The sequence below is a fragment of the Nesoenas mayeri genome, assembly GCF_963082525.1.
Source record: "Nesoenas mayeri genome assembly, chromosome: 1".
In the NCBI taxonomy this organism is placed as follows: domain Eukaryota; kingdom Metazoa; phylum Chordata; class Aves; order Columbiformes; family Columbidae; genus Nesoenas; species Nesoenas mayeri.
In genome coordinates, this window is record NC_137541.1 from 172,453,279 (window position 1) to 172,474,288 (window position 21,010).

At 33.9% G+C, this 21,010-nt stretch overlaps 1 protein-coding gene across 2 annotated transcripts in view; it reads left to right on the forward strand.

Moving 5' to 3' along the window:
* KLHL1 (kelch like family member 1) overlaps window positions 1-21,010 on the forward strand; it is a gene marked incomplete at its 5' end in the record, with an annotated part of 204,039 nt that overhangs the window by 40,880 nt on the left and 142,149 nt on the right. The window contains one exon of one of the 2 annotated variants that reach the window (XM_080356114.1): window positions 19,129-19,311. The exons of the other annotated variant lie outside the window; for it this stretch is intronic. Coding sequence (XP_080212240.1) covers window positions 19,129-19,311 — 183 coding nt within the window. The remainder of the gene's footprint in view (window positions 1-19,128; window positions 19,312-21,010) is intronic. 2 annotated transcript variants of the gene reach the window in all.

A 21,010-nucleotide genomic window follows, 5' to 3' on the forward strand; every position in this document is an offset into this window, starting at 1 on the left:
TGATGTACAGCGACTTGCTGGTATCTTCTGAGAACTATGTCCTAAACATACAATCATTGCAATCCATAATAGCATCTTTAACTGTACCAGGAAGTCAATAGGCAGATGATGCAGTTCACAAAGCAGTTGGGTCACATTGTACTGTGTATCCTTGGAAGTTTTTGCTTGCGTTTCAAAGCATTGTTAAGAATAACTAATTACGGCTATCCAGTCTAGAGGAGGTCACAAAGCCAAGCTCTAATCTGACAGCTGTGATCATGATTATTGCACAAAATGCATGTGAAATAGGTGAACTTAGCTGTGAATCACTTGAAACTTCACAGATGACCACTGACCTTATTGAATTCCTCCTGCATGTGTAACTCAGCAATACTGCTAGCACAGTATTTGATACAATTTTACTGTGATTCTTTCTTTGTAATTGCACTGATCATCTTTTGGCTTAAATTTAAATTTAACAGAATGATGTGCAATAACAGTTACAATTAGGAAACAAAAATCTGAAATGCAAAAACTTTTGCCAAGTTAAGAGTATATATGTATTTGTATGTGTGTGTACATATGTGTAACCATGTATACGTACATGTGCATGTATATATAAATATGAAAACACACACATGCAAAAAGTATAATTATTACACACACATAAATATATGAACATACATGTTAATAAAATATATAAAATTAATAACAAATGCCTAATGGATTAGAGTCAATAGAAAACACCAGAAGAGAAAGTGTTCAGGCTGCTCTCTCTCCATTCAATAGTTTGTCACAAGCGCGAAAAATCAAAGGTGCAAGGCTAGGTTTCTACCTTTCTTTGAAGAAAATGCAGCGGGTAGCTTCCACATATCAAGACACCACTGAAAGACCATAAGAATGATGTTAATGCTATATTAGTAAACCTTTTCCTCTCTTGCATGAGGAACTCCATTAAGTACAATATGAGGAAATCTGGTGTGTGAAACAAGTACATTAAAAAAAAATAAATGCAAAAGAAGTTAGAGGCCTAACAGTTTCATAATCTCATCATGTACTATATGTTTGGATGTCTGTTAAAATAAAGCTAGCTAGCCAAGCCTTCAGCAAAATGAATAGCTGATGAACACCTCCAACATTAGAGCTTTTGGCCTAAATTAGTGACCACATAACCCAATATTTTGTATTTACTCTTGTAAACCTTGGCATATTTTACATGTCCCTAAAATCCCTGAGCTGGCCGGATACAACTCTCAATAAATGGACTCAGTGGAGAAAATAGTACAACTCTGTCTCTGTTATTCAGACATGCAACTTGAGGCCTTTAAGATGTGTATGGGTGCAAAAATCTTCTTATGAAGTGCTTATAAAGTGACTATCACAATAGACTTCCGGGTTGTGGTCAAGGCATTTAGGTAGTATAATATGAACTATTACTATCATTAAAATCAATCTTAGATTAAAAGAAGATCCATCTTCATGGGTTTTTATGTATTTACATGTTTAAGTATACTTCAACTATATTTGAGATAGAAGAAGGAAAATAGAATAAAATTTTGTGAAGTTATTTCATAAAAAACAAGTTTTGGCATTCAGATCTAGGATATCTAAGAAGATGCTTTTTTAAAAGCATTGATTGAACACTGTATTCCCTTTTTCTTTTCAACAGATCATAGAATCATAGAATAAGTTTGGAAAAGACCTTTAAGATCATTAAGTCCAACTATTAACCTAACACTGCCAAGTCCACCACTAAACTATGTCCCTAAACACCACATAAACATGTCTTTTAAATACCTCCATGGATGGTGACTCAACCACTTCCCTTGGCAGCCTCTTCCAATGCTTGACAACCCTTTCAGTGAAGAAATTTTTCCTGACATCCAATCTAAACCTCCCCTGGTGCAACTTGAGGCCATTTCCTCCTGTTCTATCACTTGGGAGAAGAGATTGACATCCACCTCACTAGCTAGCAATAAAGTCTCAGTCTCCTTTTCTCCAGACTAAACAACCTTAGTATCCTCAGCCAGTCCTCATAACACTTGATCTCTAGGCACAGCACCAGCTTTGTTGACCTCCTTTGGACACACTCCAGCACATCAATGTCTTCCTTGTAGTGAGGGGCCCAAAACTGAACACAGTATTTGGTACAGTGGCACAATCACTTCCCTGGTCCTGCTGTCCACACTATTCTTGATACAAGCCAGGATGCTGTTGGCCTTTTTGGCCACCTGGACACACTGCTGTTAATCAACATACCCAGGACCCAGCACTTGGCCTTGTGAAACCTCATAGAATTGGCCCCAGCCCATTGATCCAGTCTGTCCTGATCCCTCTGTAGAACCTTCCTACCTGCCCCGTTTCACCCCCCAGCCTCCCCCCCGCCCCGCAAATTGATGTTATTTGCAAACTTACTGAGAGTGGACACAATCCCCTTATCCAGGTCATTGATAAAGAGATTAAACAGAACTGGCCCTAGTACTGAGCCCTGGAGACCACCACTTGTGATCGGCCACCAAGTGGATTTAACTTCATTTATCACAACTCTTTGGGTCTAGCCATCCAGCCAGTTCTTTACTCAGTGAAGAGTACGCCTGTCCAAGCCATGAGCAGCTGGTTTCTCCAGAAGAATGCTGTACTTCTAAGAAAACCATAAAATATTTTATTGTTTTCTTAATAATAAAATACTATGTATTTCTTGTTTAGTTTGTTTTACTATTATTTGTTGTAATAATAATTAGCACTTTTAGCAGCAATATTAATAATAATAATAGTTTTTTTTAAAAAATCGTAAGTACAAAATAGAGTAGTGGACAGGTTTGAAATCTTGATAAATTCTGTGTATATTAAAAGCTTTCTGTTAGAATTTTGGTTTTATCCCTTTACTAAGACTGCATTACAACATAATCAAAACATTTTTCCAAATTTGTGAACAACAATTTGATCTTCCAAAGAGTTTTGAGTGTGATTACCATTGTCTTATCTTTAATTAGCTGCCTCTTGTGGGCAAAAAAGCTTTTGCTGATTTTAATTACTGTCAAGATTCTGTTGCTCCGAAAGCTAAATTTTTCATTTAAAGTTTTTAAGCCCTGGGATTTCTCCTAAGATTATTTGTTTGTTTACAACTTGGTTATTTCTCAAGTTTCACAGTTAAAGTTATGAAATAATACACTAGTGTCCTGTGCTCTATCTCATGTTAATCTTATGGTTTAAAAATTATGTTTGCCTTACTTCAAAGATAAATATGCCCATTTGATTTCTATTTTTGCATTCTATGTGGTAGGAATTACTTTCTTCTTTTAATCTAAATTTTGAAACATACTTTAGTATTAGAACCAAAGTATTTTCAAATGTTGCGGTTGTATCTTAAATGTAACAGTGCAGCATTAGAATTGAAAAAAGCTTGACTGAAAGCATTTAAGTATCAAGGTAAATTTGTGGGGTGTGATTTACAACACAAGTACATGGAATAGTTACACTTTTGAGTTCATTGTTTAGTTTAAACTTAATCTGCTTTTCAGGAACACCAAAGTATGTCTAACAGAGACTTACGTGTTCTGTCATGTATAAGGGTGACTTCTTGCTAAATACATCAGTGGATTAAATTATTTACTGAATATTTTTATAGTCTGAAATGCTTGTGAAATTATGCACTAAATAGATTTTTCTTAATTTCTATTTCAACTGTTTTATATATCAAAAGAAGGTATTCTCAGGGAAACTAACAAACAAGTAAAAAACCCCAGATACCCTTTTAGTCCTTTTTATTGTAAACAGGATGATATTGTGCATGATATTTTTTTAAATAATGTACTTGTGCATAGCCATACACATGTAGGACATAATAATAAATTATCATTAGATTGAACACATAATGGTAAAGATATCACTAATTTCTTAAGGAAGGTACCATCCTATTTTAAAAGTAAGGAAAGTGCTAATGAAATATAATTTTAAGAAAATTGAAGTTGATAAAGAGACAGCATACAATGGCAAAGCATAACCATTGGAACTCAGGGTTTTTTGGCAGTTTAGGTGTACTGATGGTGTTTCAAGGATTAGATTCTTCCAGAGAACCACAAATAGAATAAGATCCAATAAGCACAAGTTTGGAAGGAGCTCAGACTCATAGACTGGACCTTTTTATTTTTTTTCCCAGCACAACACATACCTTTGAAATAACCTCTGTTGATGTGCTGTCAATGGTGGTGTTTAAATAGGAAAGGTCTGTCCAAGAGGAATGAATAATATTTTGTGATGTGCTGCAATTACATGTTACAATTGAGAGATTTCATATTGTTGTAAGATAAATGGATCCCTCTTTTTGACAGTGAGAAAAAGATTATGTCAAGCACAATGGAAAAGATTCAATGAAATCTGATTTCCATGAAATCTGTGGCCCATCAATAGCATAATGCATACTTAACAGATGTCCAAATATGACAGCTGAGAATCCCAGAAATTAGTGTGCATGCACATATTAACATTTTAAATTGAACACTCCATCATAGCAAAGCTTGGCAGAAATCAAAGTCATTAGCAGGTGTAGTTCATTAATAAGAATCAGTCTCACACAAAACTGATATACATTAAGTAACAATTGTGATTATCCAACACACATTTATTAATAACTGCATTATTAAAGTCACACACAGTCTACAGAGAAGACATACAGGTTCACTGCCCTGTTTATTAGTAGCTCTTATTTTAGTTAGTGGCTACTAAAATGTAATGATAATTAATATTAAGTTCATCAAAATAATTTGGAAATAAAGACATTGTAGTCCACTGTAGCATAAATTAAAAAGTATAGGTGCGCTACCTTAATCTTTCATTAATGAGGAGTTAAAGATCTTCATGAAGTGAGAAAAAAAGGGTCTAGTTTGGAATTTACTAATGTGGGGGTAAAGATTCTTGAATTTTTGCTGAAAGTGTCAGTCTTTTATTAAGACACCATGAAAGAAATGCAAAATCAAGTAATTATCATTAACATGGTTTCCTGATTAAAAAAAAAAAAAAAAATGCATAGTACAATGTGGTAGACAATTTACCTTAACTTTGGAACAAGTAGACTGGAGGAAACCTTTGTGTTTGTTTTACAGTACTCTTGATGAAACCCAAGGCATGCTCATAGGTATTGATTTGCCTTCTAAGTTCATTTATAAAAGTTGCTCAGGTGTAGGAAGAAAGCCAACAGTAAAACACTATTAGCCTGCAGACATTTTTGGCTAAGAGACTAAGCTATAACATTACCTAATTGTCACATTCTGCCCTGAAGCATGTGTAGGATAGTTTGATGTATTCCAGTTATACAGCCTTTTTATACAAATTGGATTTTTAAGTGACAGCTAAATGAAATTAATTCCACAATTAAGTTCTCTCTAACTATACCTTGTGTAAACTACTCATCTCAGGCAGCAATTTCACTAGTGAAAAATTGTCACATCTATATTGCTTGTAAAGGTAGGCTAGTAATTATGGCATTAATGCCTTCTCTATGTCTTACACCTGCCAAAAATGTGGAAATGTTTGATCATGAATGGAAATGGGTTTTCAGCAAAATAATCTAATCCGAATAAGGATATATAGCATCAGATAATACCTTCCCTTCCCTTCCCTTCCCTTCCCTTCCCTTCCCTTCCCTTCCCTTCCCTTCCCTTCCCTTCCCTTCCCTTCCCTTCCCTTCCCTTCCCTTCCCTTCCCTTCCCTTCCCTTCCCTTCCCTTCCCTTCCCTTCCCTTCCCTTCCCTTCCCTTCCCTTCCCCCTCCCCCTCCCCCTCCCCCTCCCCCTCCCCCTCCCCCTCCCCCTTCCTTCTTCTCTTCTCCCTTCCTCTCCCCTCTCCTCCTCTTTCCTTCCTTTCCCTTCCCTTCCTCTTTTTTTAAACAGACAAAACCAAACCAACCAAACTAGCTAAAAACACCAAAACCCCTCAAAGCAAAACTCCTAAGAAGCTAAACCCACCATTTCAAATCTGCTGAAATAAGATTGTCCTAAAGCTATTCAGATGTAAGTCTAGAAGTGAGCAGTCCCTATAACTTTGCAGATTAAAAGATTTCTCAGAAATAACCTATGCAAGCACACTCATTTGGGCTCTACATGAAACGTGGTGATACCAAGCATGAAATTATAACTGGTTCTGTTGCTCACTCGTAATAAAAGCAGTTCTATACAATAATAAAAGCAGTCTTATGTCTGTGGATTGACTAGATTTAAAGTGATTGAAGAAAAATTTTAGTTGAGCCTCAGTATTCCCGTTCTCTGGATTTCCATGTTTGATTTGTTGAAAAAGCAATTTTTATGTAGTTCTGTGTATCTTGTATAAGTAGAACAACTGTTTTTCATCACCATTTTGGGAGCTGTGAAGGTTTATTTAAAAACACAAGTGAAGCCAGTATACATGCTTAACATCTATTTAAACTAATGTAGGAAAAAAATAATCTAAATATAAATCTAAAATACTGTAGTACCTAGTTTGCATTCTTCCTGATTTTTGTCTGTTTAAGTCCACAAGGAAGTGTGCAGTACCTTCCTCAAAAAGTCTGAGACACAGAAGATGTCCTCTTTACAGCAGGCAAGGATTTCCATATCTCCTCACATGAAGCAATAGAACTAATATATTCCTAGAACTTCATTTATGTAAGTAAGATTACTTTAATCTAAACAGGCTTTAAAATGTATTTTTCCATTTAATTCAGGTAACGTTTAGATTAACTTTTAGTTTATAATATAAGTTGTCTTTATACATTTTTTTAATGAAGTCAGATGTTGGCTGTTTTATTTGCATTTTAGGCGAAGAATGGCAAATAAATTAATGAAAATCTTTCTAATCTGGTGGTGCAGATGCAGGCAGCATTGCAGATATTTTTAAAGTAGCTTGTTTAGAATTACATTTCTATTTTCTATTTTTTTTAATTCTTCACCTTTTCAATTAATATTAGATTGATCAAGAAAGACTATGTAAGTTAACATATTCAAACGCACTGTTTTCTTTTATAACATAGTTATAATATAGTTAATGTAATATAATTTAATATCTTGTCATGAGAAGAACATTAATGACTAACAATTGTATAAGATATTGCATATTTTGAGACCTTTTTCTTAAATTGTAGAAGTAATTAAAGATATTATCTGCAATAGTTGGCTATTTTTAAGTATATTTCCACAGATATTGATTCTGATGGATATCACGTGAATAATGTTGAAAGAATAACCCATGATAAAACTATGTAATTGATTCCTAAACAATATAAAGAGTTTGAGAACTTATTCAGAATTTGGCCTTGGTAATCTTATCTTGATGCTGTTTGATACCTTTAGGAAGGCTGCAGTGTGCTTGAAGACGTCATATTTTAAATTAATCTTTTAATGGCTGACATGAAATTTAAATTTTTGTCTTTTTAAGTATGGTTCAACTAGACTTTTACTCCAAAGTTAAAGAAATATATAAGGAGGAAAAAACCTGCCAAATCACAGGTCTTAACTACTATTTGAATAATCATATAATTCACAGCTACACTATTCTGTATGGACTGAGTTTGATTCAGATAATTAGGCAAAGGAATGCTCTGCAAATTAGTACATATGGACTGGAATTAGCTTGGCATTTGAAGGCACATGTTCAGAGAGCTAAATCAAGCACATTTAATTAAAAAAAATCAAGTAAGCTTTACACTTGAGTAGGCAGGCACATTTTGAGTTGCAAACAGTGATTGTAGATTATCCTGGTTTATAACAAGACTGGCTAAAATAAATCTTTTTCTAATTATAAATTCTTAATTTTGAAGTGTTGTGGCATTCACTGAAACTAGTTGGAAGTACATGCTTACAATCCTGTAGACCTGAAAACTTAAGAGATTTTATATTTTTTTATAGAAGTAGGGGATTTTTCTAACTTTTTACAAGCTCATGAATATTCCACATGTAAAATATAGCCAACTAGTCATTGATGGGATTCTTTAACACTGACCTGAGACAGTAAGGGAATTCATGCATTTCTTTTATGTCCACAGTCATCAAAAAATTGCAAAAGGTGTGAATAGTTTTCATCTCCAAAAATATGATTTGCAGTCTATTTCTCTTGTCTTCTATCTAAATAAAATTAGGGGAAAAAAAAAGAATGAGAATGGCCTAAAAATACTGCTCTGCTATGATAGACTAAGAAAAAAACTGGAAACATAAGCAGGAATCTTAGTATTGTTACAAAATACTACTGAAGACCCCACTTCATATACATCAGTGCTGCATTAAATTGATACAAGCATAGATGAGAAATCTAGAAATTCCTTTTGTCATTCTTGGAGCTCAGCTTTCAAAGGAGACTTTGTTGCTGCCATGTTAAGTACTGGAATGCCTAAATATTGGGTACCTACAATTAAAAAAATACACCTATGTTCCTTAAATCCTTAATGCAAAAAGCTAAGTACCATGAAACGATGATCCATAAAAGCCATCATATTGAGCGTGAGTCCTCATAAACTAGCCAATGTAGGACAGGTGAGGAAAAGCAATGCCTTTCTTTAAATCTTGCTTTTATTCATATGTATTCCTGGAAGCACCTTCATCTCCGTGGGAGTCACAAGCAGGAGTGTGTAATCCTTGTAAAACATTTGTGTCTGTTGTTATAGCTTTGCATATACTTTGTGCAAAGTGCCTGCCTAAAATGGTGTGGCTTCTCTCTGCTTTTTGCAGTTAGCTCTGTGGTCAGAGCACTCATGGTCTGAACTTGATTCTTTCTCTGTCTGTAGAGGGGAAGGTCTTACCCACTTTGGGGTCTACAGACTTGTCTGTGAAGTGAAAGTGTCTCAGATACTTCAGCTTTCAAGAACAGTTAAGCCACAGGCAGAGGAGTACAAAGAATTAATTTTCCTTTGACAGATAAACAAACCAAACCAACCAACCAAACAAACAAAAAAACCCAAAAACAACTGAATTCCAGGTTTTTATTTTAAGTTTGTGTCACACTTTGGATAAAATATGTAGAAAATCTTTAAATCACAAACAGTAATATGGAAAAATTAGTGTATTTTCTGTTCTATAAGGTAAGCACTAATTATCCCACAGACTACGCTGTAGCTCTTTGTAAATGTACATAACATTATGGCTTTGGCTGGAGATTCTATACCTACGATTTTTCCAATCAAAGGCAGTAATTAACTTGGATGTGTGTATACCTACTTTTTTAATACAGCAGTCTAGTACATAACTCTTATTACCTGATTTCAGCTTCTATAGATAATAATTTTACAGGAGTCTTTTGTCTGCTGTTTGCTTCAGCAATTTCCAAATACACAGTCTTCAGTGCCTGTATTTGTAGAATTATCATTCTGTGTGGAATTCTGTGCATAAATGATGAAATGATAAAACCACAAGTTATTTTGCGTGCATCACTTCTGAATTAAAATACTAGCTGATGTCAGTTCCTTGTTATTCTTGTCTGAATCCACTGTTTTTAATTGCTCTGCCTCAGTAAAATTGAGTTCAGAGTTATACTGTTTTATGTTTATCATATATCTGTATAGTACAGGAAAGGAAACTATTTAATATTTATTATTTTAATGATAACGATCAGAAAAGTAAATCAATTTAATAAAGTTGCATTTATCATAATATTTGAATGATCTGAAATAATAAAACTGTCAGTGAATGTCATTTTGTATGGTCAATATATATTGTTAAGGCCTTATTATCAAAGATGGTGAATGTCTTTTCATTTCTAGCTTTTCACTTTAGTAGTCTTTTGTGTTCTTTCTATTCACTCATTTGACTTAAAGTCACACTTAGTGAAAGTCTTAATCTTATCTATAAGATTAAGTAAATATGACTAATGAAAAAAAACAGAATCCATGAACAAAAATTATGTTTTAAGAATTATTCTGAAATGCTCAGCAGAAATTCTTATTTATTAAATGAACCAAAGTTAGACTATCCAAATTAATTTTAATACTGCTCTTTTTTCTTTGAGAAAGTTTTTATCAATTCCTAAAAACCAAAACAAACAAATAAACCAAACCAAACCAAACCAAACAGACAAACAAAAAAACCTTTCAATTTTAACTAGCATCATCAGAAGCACATCTGGTATCAGGTATATGACCTGCATCTCTTTGTACCTGGAAGGGTGGTCTTCCCAGCTACTCACATTTATTCCCCCTTTACAAAGGGTACTAAGACAGATGTACGTAACAATATCCATACACATTTAACTCAGTCCATTCTTTATAGCTGAGTTATAAAATGCCAACACATTTGGCATTTGCTACCCTGTAAGTGGTAGCATTGAGGTATAAGGGAATTATTTTAATGATGTAGGAGAACTATTTGATTATATTATGTTTGGCTACTTAAGTAATTCAAAAAGGCTCAGTGTAAATTGTCATCTGGAATAAGGAATTATAACAACTGGACATCAAGGAAACTGTGAAAGTCAATGTTTTGTAAGAGTGCAGAGTTTGTTTTTTTGCTAGCACTGCTCAGCTGGTAGTGCACAGTGATACACAATACAACATCATAAATTTCTTGAGCTATTAAGAAAATAAAAGGAATCACCTCTCTCTCATTTCCACTATGACATCTGCTTTTTTGTTTTCTTCCTGCACCTGTCTGCTTGTTGCTGCATCTCAGCCAGAGGAATGAGTAGTCATCATAAGCACTTCACACCTGCAAGAAGATGGGAAAATACATCTCCAATCTGTCTTGTTTAACTGCTCAGGCTGGTAACATCAGCCTCCTTTCCAACAGTGTTTACCCTTTGTCTCAGTGTCCCCAGCTAATAACTTCCACTGTAAATGTCACAGTACACACAAAGTTCTTTCTCATCCAACTTAAACCTCATTGGTGGCTTTGTCTGCTATGAACATCTGCCTCATGAACCTTTGTTATTTGCCTACATTCATTAATGGATAAGATCAAAGAAAGTGGATAATCTGTCCTAAAGGAATTAATGTAGATTATTATGAAAAAAAAGTATTAAAATAAACTACAGAAAATTTCATGTATGTCATGAACAATGCAGAAAGGATATAATTTTGGTGTTACATTTTAGAAATGGGAGGACTTCAACTTTTGCAGGGAAGTAGACCTTAGGTTAAAACTGCAGTTTTGAATTTCTGAGTCATAATAATATTTTTCATTCAACTTCCGGTTGGTAGAAACATGGAATCATATATGCCAGAAAATATTTAACCAAAGTATTAAAAATGTGATGACAATCTGTCTTCATAATGCAGCATTTTCCTATTGCATTACCGATTGGTTAATTAAAGTATGAATGTACTGTAAGTGCATTACATCTGCTTTATGTTTATGATGAATGCAAGACACTTTCCTCTTTTTTTGTGTTTATCCGCAATAAGAGGCTTGGAAGACTCTAAATAACCAATAATAAAATAAATAATAAAATAAAAATAAATTAATTTAATTAGTTATTTATTAATATTAGGGAGCAAACCCTCTCAGAAATATGAGGGATTTAATTTGTGCAGTGGCACAAATTTAGTTATTTACTATTTCTACTTGGAGTAAAAATCTTCATTAACTGAAAATACACAGTGAATGAGGGCAAATATTTTGGTTGGGTTAAAAACAAAGGATAAAAGAATGGCTACCTGAAAAAGTAGTACCTTCAATCCTGGTATGCAGCTAGGCTGATTCCTTGCAGTAAGAATTTGGTCTACTTCTCCAGCAGTAAAGAGAGGAGGGAGAGTGAAGCAGCTGTGTCATATTTTAGTGAACAAGGTTCTCTAGAGTCTTGAGCTACAAATAGAGAAGAACTACTGACAGTAACTTAAGGGAAGGTGATTGTTCTTCTTGGTTGTTCTCCAAAGGCATATGTATTTAAAAATTGAGATCTCCTGTGACATTGTTCCTGGTTTCTGTTTTCAAGAAGAATGGCTCTCCTCTTTTCAGGAGACTGATTCATTGTGTGTATTTATATGCACCTAATATCTGCTTGTAGGGTTTTGTAAGCTCCTATATCCTCCAAGATACAAAAAATAAATTCAGACAGCAAGATCCAATACGACAAAAAGTTCTGTTAGCAATATGTGAATGTGGAAAATATACCAGTAAGTTTCCAAGTCATTGCAATATGTCTATGTGTGTCTAGGAGAACTATAAGTTCATTTAAGTTAATTGTTGGTTTTCCAAGAACAGCTGGAGCAAACTGCTCCCCATATGTGGGGATACAAAGCTGAAAATTCTTTGAGTGCGCTGTTAGCTGTGAGTAGTAGAGAGCAGTTTAACAGATAGTGAGCATTTTTTCTCTGTTGTTGCATAGCAAGACTGTTAAGAGGCAGAATAAGTCAAAGATATGGAAAAAAACCCCCTGTAATTAGTCAAGGGAGTAAGAAGGCTGTTAACTCATGACAGTGGTTTGCAGTGGTACAATTAGTACAATAGCTGCCAGGCGCCTCGTGTGACTGGGATCATGAACCTTAAGAAGTCAGATCTACTTCAAAAGTTTACTCTAGATTTGAGGAAATTATGGGAACTTAAAATAGGTTTTATATAAGGACCATCTGTATGTTGAAATCAGGTTTGGAAAGGATAATGAGACTGATTTTAGGTATGAAAGAGTTTTCCACTGTGTTACACTGCAACAAATTGTTGTATTTTGACATGATAAAAACCAGGAGGATGTTTTAGTTATGTTTCAAAGACACCTTAAAAACAATATATAGATTTGGTAAAGAAATGCGTACACTTTTAATCATTATTATTTTTTATCCTATGAAGATGAACAAAACAGATTTATAAAATTTAAAAAAGAAAAAGGTAGTATCTTGCTTTGATTGTTGGAGGTTGTACAGAACACAGACACAGTGAGGTAAATCAGCTATTAGGAAAAAAACAAAAGAAGTTTTATTCTCTGTTATCTATTATTTTTCAATCATGATTTGGAGGCTTTGGATTTGCTAGGGAAAATAGAAACAGTATAAAATGTTTTACTGTTGTATGGTGCAGGATATGTGGTCTCTTTCTGCCTTTTGCCATTGCAAAAGCTCTCAGGCCACCAGACCTTTCTTTACTCTTACCCTATCCCATCCAGGCCTCTTGTAATGGACTAAGGCTTAACTGAGTGATGACTATGGCTTAACTGAGTGATTTGACATCTTTTAATGTATATCATCTGATAAATTTTCAGTGTTATGGAACCACGGTTTCTTTTTAGTTGTTTTATTACTACATTGTCTCTTTTTGTATTTTTTTTTCTGAATGATGTCTTATCTGAACCAAATCATTCATCTTCCAACTGACGTTATCTGTATACATGGACATTACTGAAAATGTTTGAATATCAACGTCACTTACAAATACTTAAAATTAATACTTAAATATAAAATTATAATTACAATTGTTAAAATAAGTATGCAGTTCTTATTTGCAAATGGTGAGGATTTGAAGAAATAACTTTTAAATTAACAACTGTCAGTTATTAAAATCTGAAAAAACATGAACTAGTCATCTCATACAAATGAAATCACGTGTTTCAAGAGCTGTTAAAAAGGGATCTGACATTCCTAAATTAAAAAAAAAATAATAAAAGAGCAATTCAAATTAATTAACATATACAAAACTAAGTGAAGTCAGTTCTGCAAACCTATTATTAAATAAAAGTATGGTTTGTTGGGAATTTTGTGTAACCTGAGCAAAACCAGTTGCTAACAGTTTTTTTGATGCAGAGGGGTATATAAAATTGATATTTTGTCAGTAATGGCACCGTTTCTATCTGAGCTACCTTTCAGTTTACCTCTTAGAATAGCTATTCAGGAAAGTAAATGTAACCAGTAGTAGCACAGATCTGGCATTTTTCAGTGAGCAACTTCTATATCAGAATACTTTTATGTATTACATCTTCACAAGAACGGAATACATAAAGTTTCTCGTAAGTGGATATAACTGAAACAAAAGCTTTCCTTAAGAGATAAATATTTTGGTATGCCTTTTAAGACAGCTTATAGGTATAATATAAGACAATGATATAAAAATTAAATTCTCTAACTTTGTCAAACAAGAGCATGACAATGTTGCATTTTTCTGTCTATGAGGGAAAAACCCCCACCATCTCAACCCACTCCCCACTTTTTTCTTAATTAAAAAAAAAAGAAAAGTTTACACATATTTAAATTTCTACAAATAATATTTTATGTAGTTTATATTATTTCAGTATTTTTCCCAAAGTTTAATAAGAGTGTATTAATATTTGTGACTGCTCAATCTCAATCTTTATTTAGAAATTCCATTTTTTGACTCTCAGTCAGGGCCCTGTTGGACTGCTGAGCCCATTTAGTTGTTCATCCGTGGAAGAGTACCGAAATTGCTGGAAGCTGTAAGTATTGGAGAGAGAAGCTGAAGGTAAAATTGACTGAAGGTAGAGCACAATATTGGTAGGCAGGTAGTGGAAGTACTAGAGAAAGGTAAACAAAAAATTAAGTAATTTTTAAGGCTGGACAGAAATGACTGTGGAGAAAGAAGAGATGAAATAGAAAAAGTCTTAAGTAATTGTCTAAAGGACTGTAGAGGATGAAAGGTGAGAAAGTGAGAAGAAAAGATCAGTTAAACAGAATACTTAAAACACAAACTCCCTGTTAGTTTAAGTGGTTCCAAGGGCATAGGACATAGGATGAACTCATGTTATTAATAAAAGTAGTAAATTTTGGAAAAAATGAGGAAGACTGAAGGGAAGATAAAGCATTTGTCAAACTGAATAGAGTAAGCATTTTTTTGCAGAATCATGAGATTTTTCACTAATCGTCCATAATTGAATTAATTTTCTTTAACCTTTTATTTTTACCAAAAAAAAGCAAAAATAATAGATTTTAAAAGTACTTAATAAATAAAACCCAAGTATTTAAGAAGCCTACAGAATCCATACATATGTTGGTTTTTCAACACTGACATTAAAGAGCTTGTAGCTTATGTTAGATAATTAACTGATGAAGAACAATAAGTAAGAACAATTCTAACTGAGAGTATTTTGAACTTAATCAAAACGAAATTCTTGCCTTGTATATTTTATTAGTAACCTGGAAAAATCATAGTCTGAACAAACACTTCATTCTCTCACCCTACTTGTACTTTTTTTTCTATCAGCTAATAATAATAAAAATATATTCTCTATAGTAGCAGTTTAGTATAGCACAGTGGTTCCTCCTTTTTGTCCTTCTGTTTCTGAAGAGCTGTTTGATTTGTCTGAGGTCACGTGATAATCTGGTAGATAATATTTTGTTTATTGTGGCTGGTAATATTATCAAGATGCTGTTGTGGTTTAACATGGCAGGCAGCTAAATATCACACACAGCCATTTGCTCACCCCCGTCCCCAGTGGAATGGGAGAAAGAATCACAAAAAAAAGAAACAGCTAAACCTTGTGGCTTAAGATAAAGGCTCAAAGGCTGAATTTTTTCATCAGCACTTTTGGGCTTTTTTTAAAACATTCATTTTTTGATGACAGCATGGTGTTCTTAGCACTGAAAATTAGCCTGTACAAAGTTGCTGAGGTGGATTTTTTTTTTCTTTTCTTAATGTGACATGCACTCTGGTTTGCTATTTCATAAAGAAACATTTGAGATTATTGGTTTTTTGTGATGTTCATAGATTTTGTGAGCTTTTTAGTTTTCTCATCCTGTAGTATTACTCTTCAGTAAAGTTGTTATAATCTTGTGAAAGGCAGGGGGATTGGACTAGATGATCTTTCGAGGTTCATTCCAATCCCTATCATGTTGTGATTTTGTGTTTCCTTCTTCCTGTCCTAACCAAGGCATTTAAAGCTAAAAAGTGTTCTAGACTGAACAATGCCCGAATGTTTGAAATTCTCACAATAAATTGTGGTTTTGCACTTGCCAACTAAGAAAGATTATGGAAAAAGCCCTTCTGGAGTCTGTTGTATTAACTGATTGCAGGTTTTCGAGGTACACAAGTGCTAAAAAGGATTCTGAAAAACTCAGGGAATTTTCAGTTGAAGTTGTGCTGGAGCTCCTTCAACGTGTGCTCAACAAGCATCTCACAGCATGTGTGGTTCAGGTTGCCAGCACTTAAAAAAACCTCCCAATATATGCAAGCAGAAAGTGTTATTTTTCATTTTGCTAATAGGTCTTAAGTACCCATATGTTCCTTTCATGAACTGCTAGAAAATAGCTGGTATTTGCTGGCTGAAGCTCTGTTAGCTAATTCCTATTTTAACAAGCTGCTGACTGAATTTAAAGTGTTGATTATGCAGACAGAGCATTTGTGATGAAAACGACGTAGCTCCTGAATAGTATGAGTAGAAGACTTTTTAACTGGGCTTTCTTAGAAAATAAATACAAGATTAACTTATTGTATTCCACTAAGCTTGTTACTTGCCCGTTTACAGGATAATAATTTAAAATGTGCTTGGCCTTCAGGGCTTGCATTTGAATAGTCATTTAATGACTTGCTAAGTGATAGATATACTGATGAGTTTAAGGGTGGAAATGTTTTTTTATAAATGGCAAGCATGAAAGAGGGCAAAATTTGTGGCAAACACTGTCTAGTCATTCAAGAAAAAAATAGACTATGCTCATTTCAGCCCAATCTATCTTTATAGGACTAGTATAAATTCTGTCAGGGTACTTGTCTTTCTCTGACCTGAAAAGTGCAGCCTGTTTTGAATAGCCAAGAAGAGGCATAATTAGTACCTTATCTGTTCAAATGTAGACTGACTTGGACCTAAGTTCTCAATTAACAAACAATATGAACCCATTCAGAATTGCTGTTGTTATCACTTCTGAATTCCCCAGGGGAAGGGAAGAAATGTGTCCGTTTAACCTTAGCAACCTCGTTTATTAAGCACTGATTTATTTCTTGTAAATTATGTGTCATTCTACTTCTTCAGCAATAAAAGCAGTCTGCGTAGGGCTACAATCAAAGGCAGGGAGATAGGGGGTGAAGGGGAAATGAAAGATAAAAGCTGAAATATCTACCCACTACCCATACTAATGAGTTCAGCTCCATCTTTATAATTTTATGTGAAAACATTTGTTGATCATCCAAAGACATGAAAACAAATTTGGATTTCTGATCAACATGGTTGGCAGTCCCGGTTAGATAGGACCACACAAGCGGATTATGTCACATAGAATTAACATGTTTGTTTTATGTTTTTGGAGGCGTTTGCAAGGGGCAGCTAGCATAAACTACTTACTGTATAACAAGATTGAAGATAACAGAATTAAGGAAATTTTCCTTTCTAAATCACCAATTCATAACTGTTTCTGTTGAGGAATTATGGTTAATAAAATTCTGCCAGTTCAATTTCCTATAGATAGGCTCACACATATTGTAACCTTACCAGCATACAAATGGCAATATTGATTAATTTAAACCAGCTGATGGTTTCTTGGGATCCGATTTAATGCTGCACAATTGAAGTTACTGTGGGTAATAATTTTAAAAGAAGACTCATTCTAGTAAGTTAGTACCTGTATATAGCATAGTATAGATGGTGGAGTGAGATACAAGGTAACTGAGTTGGTTTTCTGTAAAATTATCCGCAGGCCACCTTCAATAATTCAGGCTTCCAGCTACTTTAAAGTCATGCTGTGAAGCCTGGCAATTACTGTGATAGAAAGATGGACCATCCTCTCACTTTCCCTCTGGACCTTTGTACAATGACTGTAGGAGAGTATGTGGAACACTTTTGGACAAAAACGAATTCAAAAGTAAATCACTAGTATATGTCAAAAGGCAATACTATTTTTCTGAACTATATTGTACTTTACCAAGAGTCAACAAAAATACTGAAGTTGTTTGTTTTATTTTTTGTTTGTTTGTTTGTGTGTTTAAAGATAATTGCATTTCATTTCAGTAGCTGATTTTAATTAATATTCTATTAATTAATATTAATTAATTAATCTATTAATCTATTAATATTATTCTTATAATATAGTATCTACTGAATTTAAACCTCATATAATGAAACTGTTGTATTATTACTGTGAATTAACAAAATGTGCTTTTTAATATTTATCTTTCAATAGAATATGTATAAAAAAGATTGGTTTGAATGAATTGATAATGTCACCTGAGATGCTGGACTAAAATATGTTCCCTGATGCTCTTGTATTGAGTATATAAGCCATTTTTAATGTACCTAGTTGAAGTAAAAACATAATCAGCTTCCTCTATAAAATCCTTCACTTTCAGCAGCAGAAGATAAATGAAATCTTATAGCTTTCATTTGAAAGAGTCTCATGACAATTTTGTAAAAGAAAAGGGTATTGTCTTTGTCGTGAATTATTTTGAAACAATAGCATTAGTTTCCTCAAGGGCTAGTACTTGCTGACACATTTTCTTATTTTCAGTAAAAGTCTGAACGAGAAATACTGAACAGAGTAAATCTCAACTAAGATTATACAGACAAATATATTGAAAAAATATATTTGTGGTTTTTTTCCTGTTTCTTTTTTCTTTCCTCTTTTTTTTTTTTTGGTTTTTTTTTTTTTTTTAAATTTTAGACATCACTATCTTTGTAGGCTAAATACACTTTGTATTAATGAGCCTTTTGGTTAAAAAGCATGCAGTTTATCATAGCGGAATATTCCAAATCATTACAAATTAAGCCAATAAGAGCTTTATTTTTATTTCCCAAATGGTAGAAAATAAATGTGAATTTGAATAAGTGAACTTGAGTAGACACTCTTACAATCACTGGAAATATAGGGTTGTTTTTTCCATTATTTATTTTGTGTGCTAATATTAATATTTAAGAAAAATAAATAGTTTGTTTAATTCTATAAAATAATTTTACTCTAAAATGCTTAAAATTTAAAGAGCCCAATCATAGTTTAATAATGAAAACATAGCTATACTATTAACCATAATGTGAATACACTGATTTCTGTTAGTTGTTCATATTTATATTTTTAGTAACTTTATCAAAGAATACAGAAATTGATTACTCTATGTCTGTACCAAAAAAAAACCAACCAAAAAAAATCATTTCAGTGCTACAAGACTTAAAATTCTACTTATCCCTCTGAAGGCGGTAAGATTTTTCCAGCTTGTTCATGTAGTTATGGGAACTGGGAAGGATGCATTGATTACTTGCAGCAGTTTCTAGCAGCCTGTGATTAAGTCTAGACAACTGGCCACATCTTATCAACATGGAGTTTCTCTTGTGGTTTACAGACTGTCGGGAGCCAGCCACCCCTTGCCACCCCACTGCGACATGGATTCATGTAGCTCTGAGGAATTCTACCAGGCTGTTCACCACGCGGAACAAACCTTCAGAAAGATGGAGAGCTACCTGAAGCAACAGCAGCTCTGTGATGTTATCCTGATTGCTGGGAATCGCAAGATACCTGCACATAGGTACGATATAGACATAAGATACTGAAACTATGAAAGTAAATGTTTTGGGAATGCTTATTTCCTAGAAATGCTCTTCTGTGGGTCCTTATGCCTGCTTCCCTCTTGCTTTAAACATCACAAATGTAAGTAGCTGCCAAAGATGATATTTGAAGGCTAGGCCTTTGAATGTGTTTTTTCTTTTTTGTACATGTTTCAAAAGTTCAAGTAGCACTCAACTAGCAGGCATTTTATTGTGAGTGTACCAAACATTTCTCTCTGTTGTGACTCTGTTCATATGTAAGGAGAATGGAAACTTTGAAATGTGATGCTGTACAGCTACACTTCACAAAATATCTTTTCTAGCCTAAGTTCATGGTATTCTGATCAATCTGTCATACAGAGACTCTCAGACACTTATAGTGGAATGATACTGAACACTATAAGATTCTCTGGTGTTAAAGCACCCAGTATAAAGGAAACTAATCTTGATTTTGGATTTAATTAGAACTTCAAATAGTTATTCTTCATTGAAATTTTGGTCTTAATTATAGCCTTTGATTTTGTGCATGCAAATAAAAAATCCAGTCCTAGTGTTTAGATTAAAATACAGCAAATACTTTTGAGTTTCCAGGTTAGCAAGTCTTTTTGCATTTGAACTCTATATAAGGCTGCAAACTAAGGGTGCCCTATTACCTGCTTGTGCCCTGGTTTCTCTGCTGAGGTATTAAATCCAGAACAGGGCTATGGCTCCCCAACAAGAAAACTGAAACACAGCAAATGTATTTCTGAGTTACTAAATTAACTTTCTGGTGTAGAGGAATACTATAAGGTTGTCTTGGCAGCTTGGACATTGCAAAGTTTTTCTGCCATAAGTGAAGATGGACATGGAGACTATTCTTTTTTTCTGTTTTAGAGAAAAGTTGTATATTCTATATTTCAATTCAAATTCCAATAATAATAGTAAATGTGTAATATGCAAGACTGCAAATCCAAACCCATTGTTCAAATACTAATAAGTAAAACCAGGCAGAAACTTTCATTACAATATTGAAATTGCTCCCATCATTATAACAAATGAAAAAATAACTCTACTTAAGAAGCAGTAACAGTTAGATTGATCTAGGTAGTTTGCAACACATGTGAAGTGGAGTCATTTTGGTTTCAGATTAGTAGCTGTATAGAAATCTTTCTCTTATTTCAGCATTTTTCATTCTTAAGACTTTGTTTCTACTCTCCTGTCTTCTAAGAGCTGCTGTTTTTGGTGTTCCTCCCTTGCCTTGATGTACTCGGGTTCTCAGGTGCCAGCAAAGTCCCCAGCAATTTCTACCCACTGACTCGGCAACTGACACAACTTCTGTGTTCCAGGGTTTTTGCCACTGTTAAATGTATTATGCATCTGGCACTTTATGCACCCCTGGTAGTTGTGTAGATCTCCCAAATTAGAAGGGAAATCATAAAGCATAATCACTGAGCTCTGGCTCCCCACTTGGAGGCACCATGCCAAACTCTCAATCTTATTAGAGCTGCTTTTCACTGTTTGGGTGACTCAAACAGCTTTGAAATTATAATGTGCTTAAGACCTTTGTTGTCTCCCAAACATTGTGTTTGTGTAACCTAATCTTCCACTAAATAGGTTGCAGGTGTAATATTTCAAAAGAAAGAATAGCAAAAGGAAGTATAAACCAGCCAAGTATTGTAACGATGAACAAGCAACCAAAAA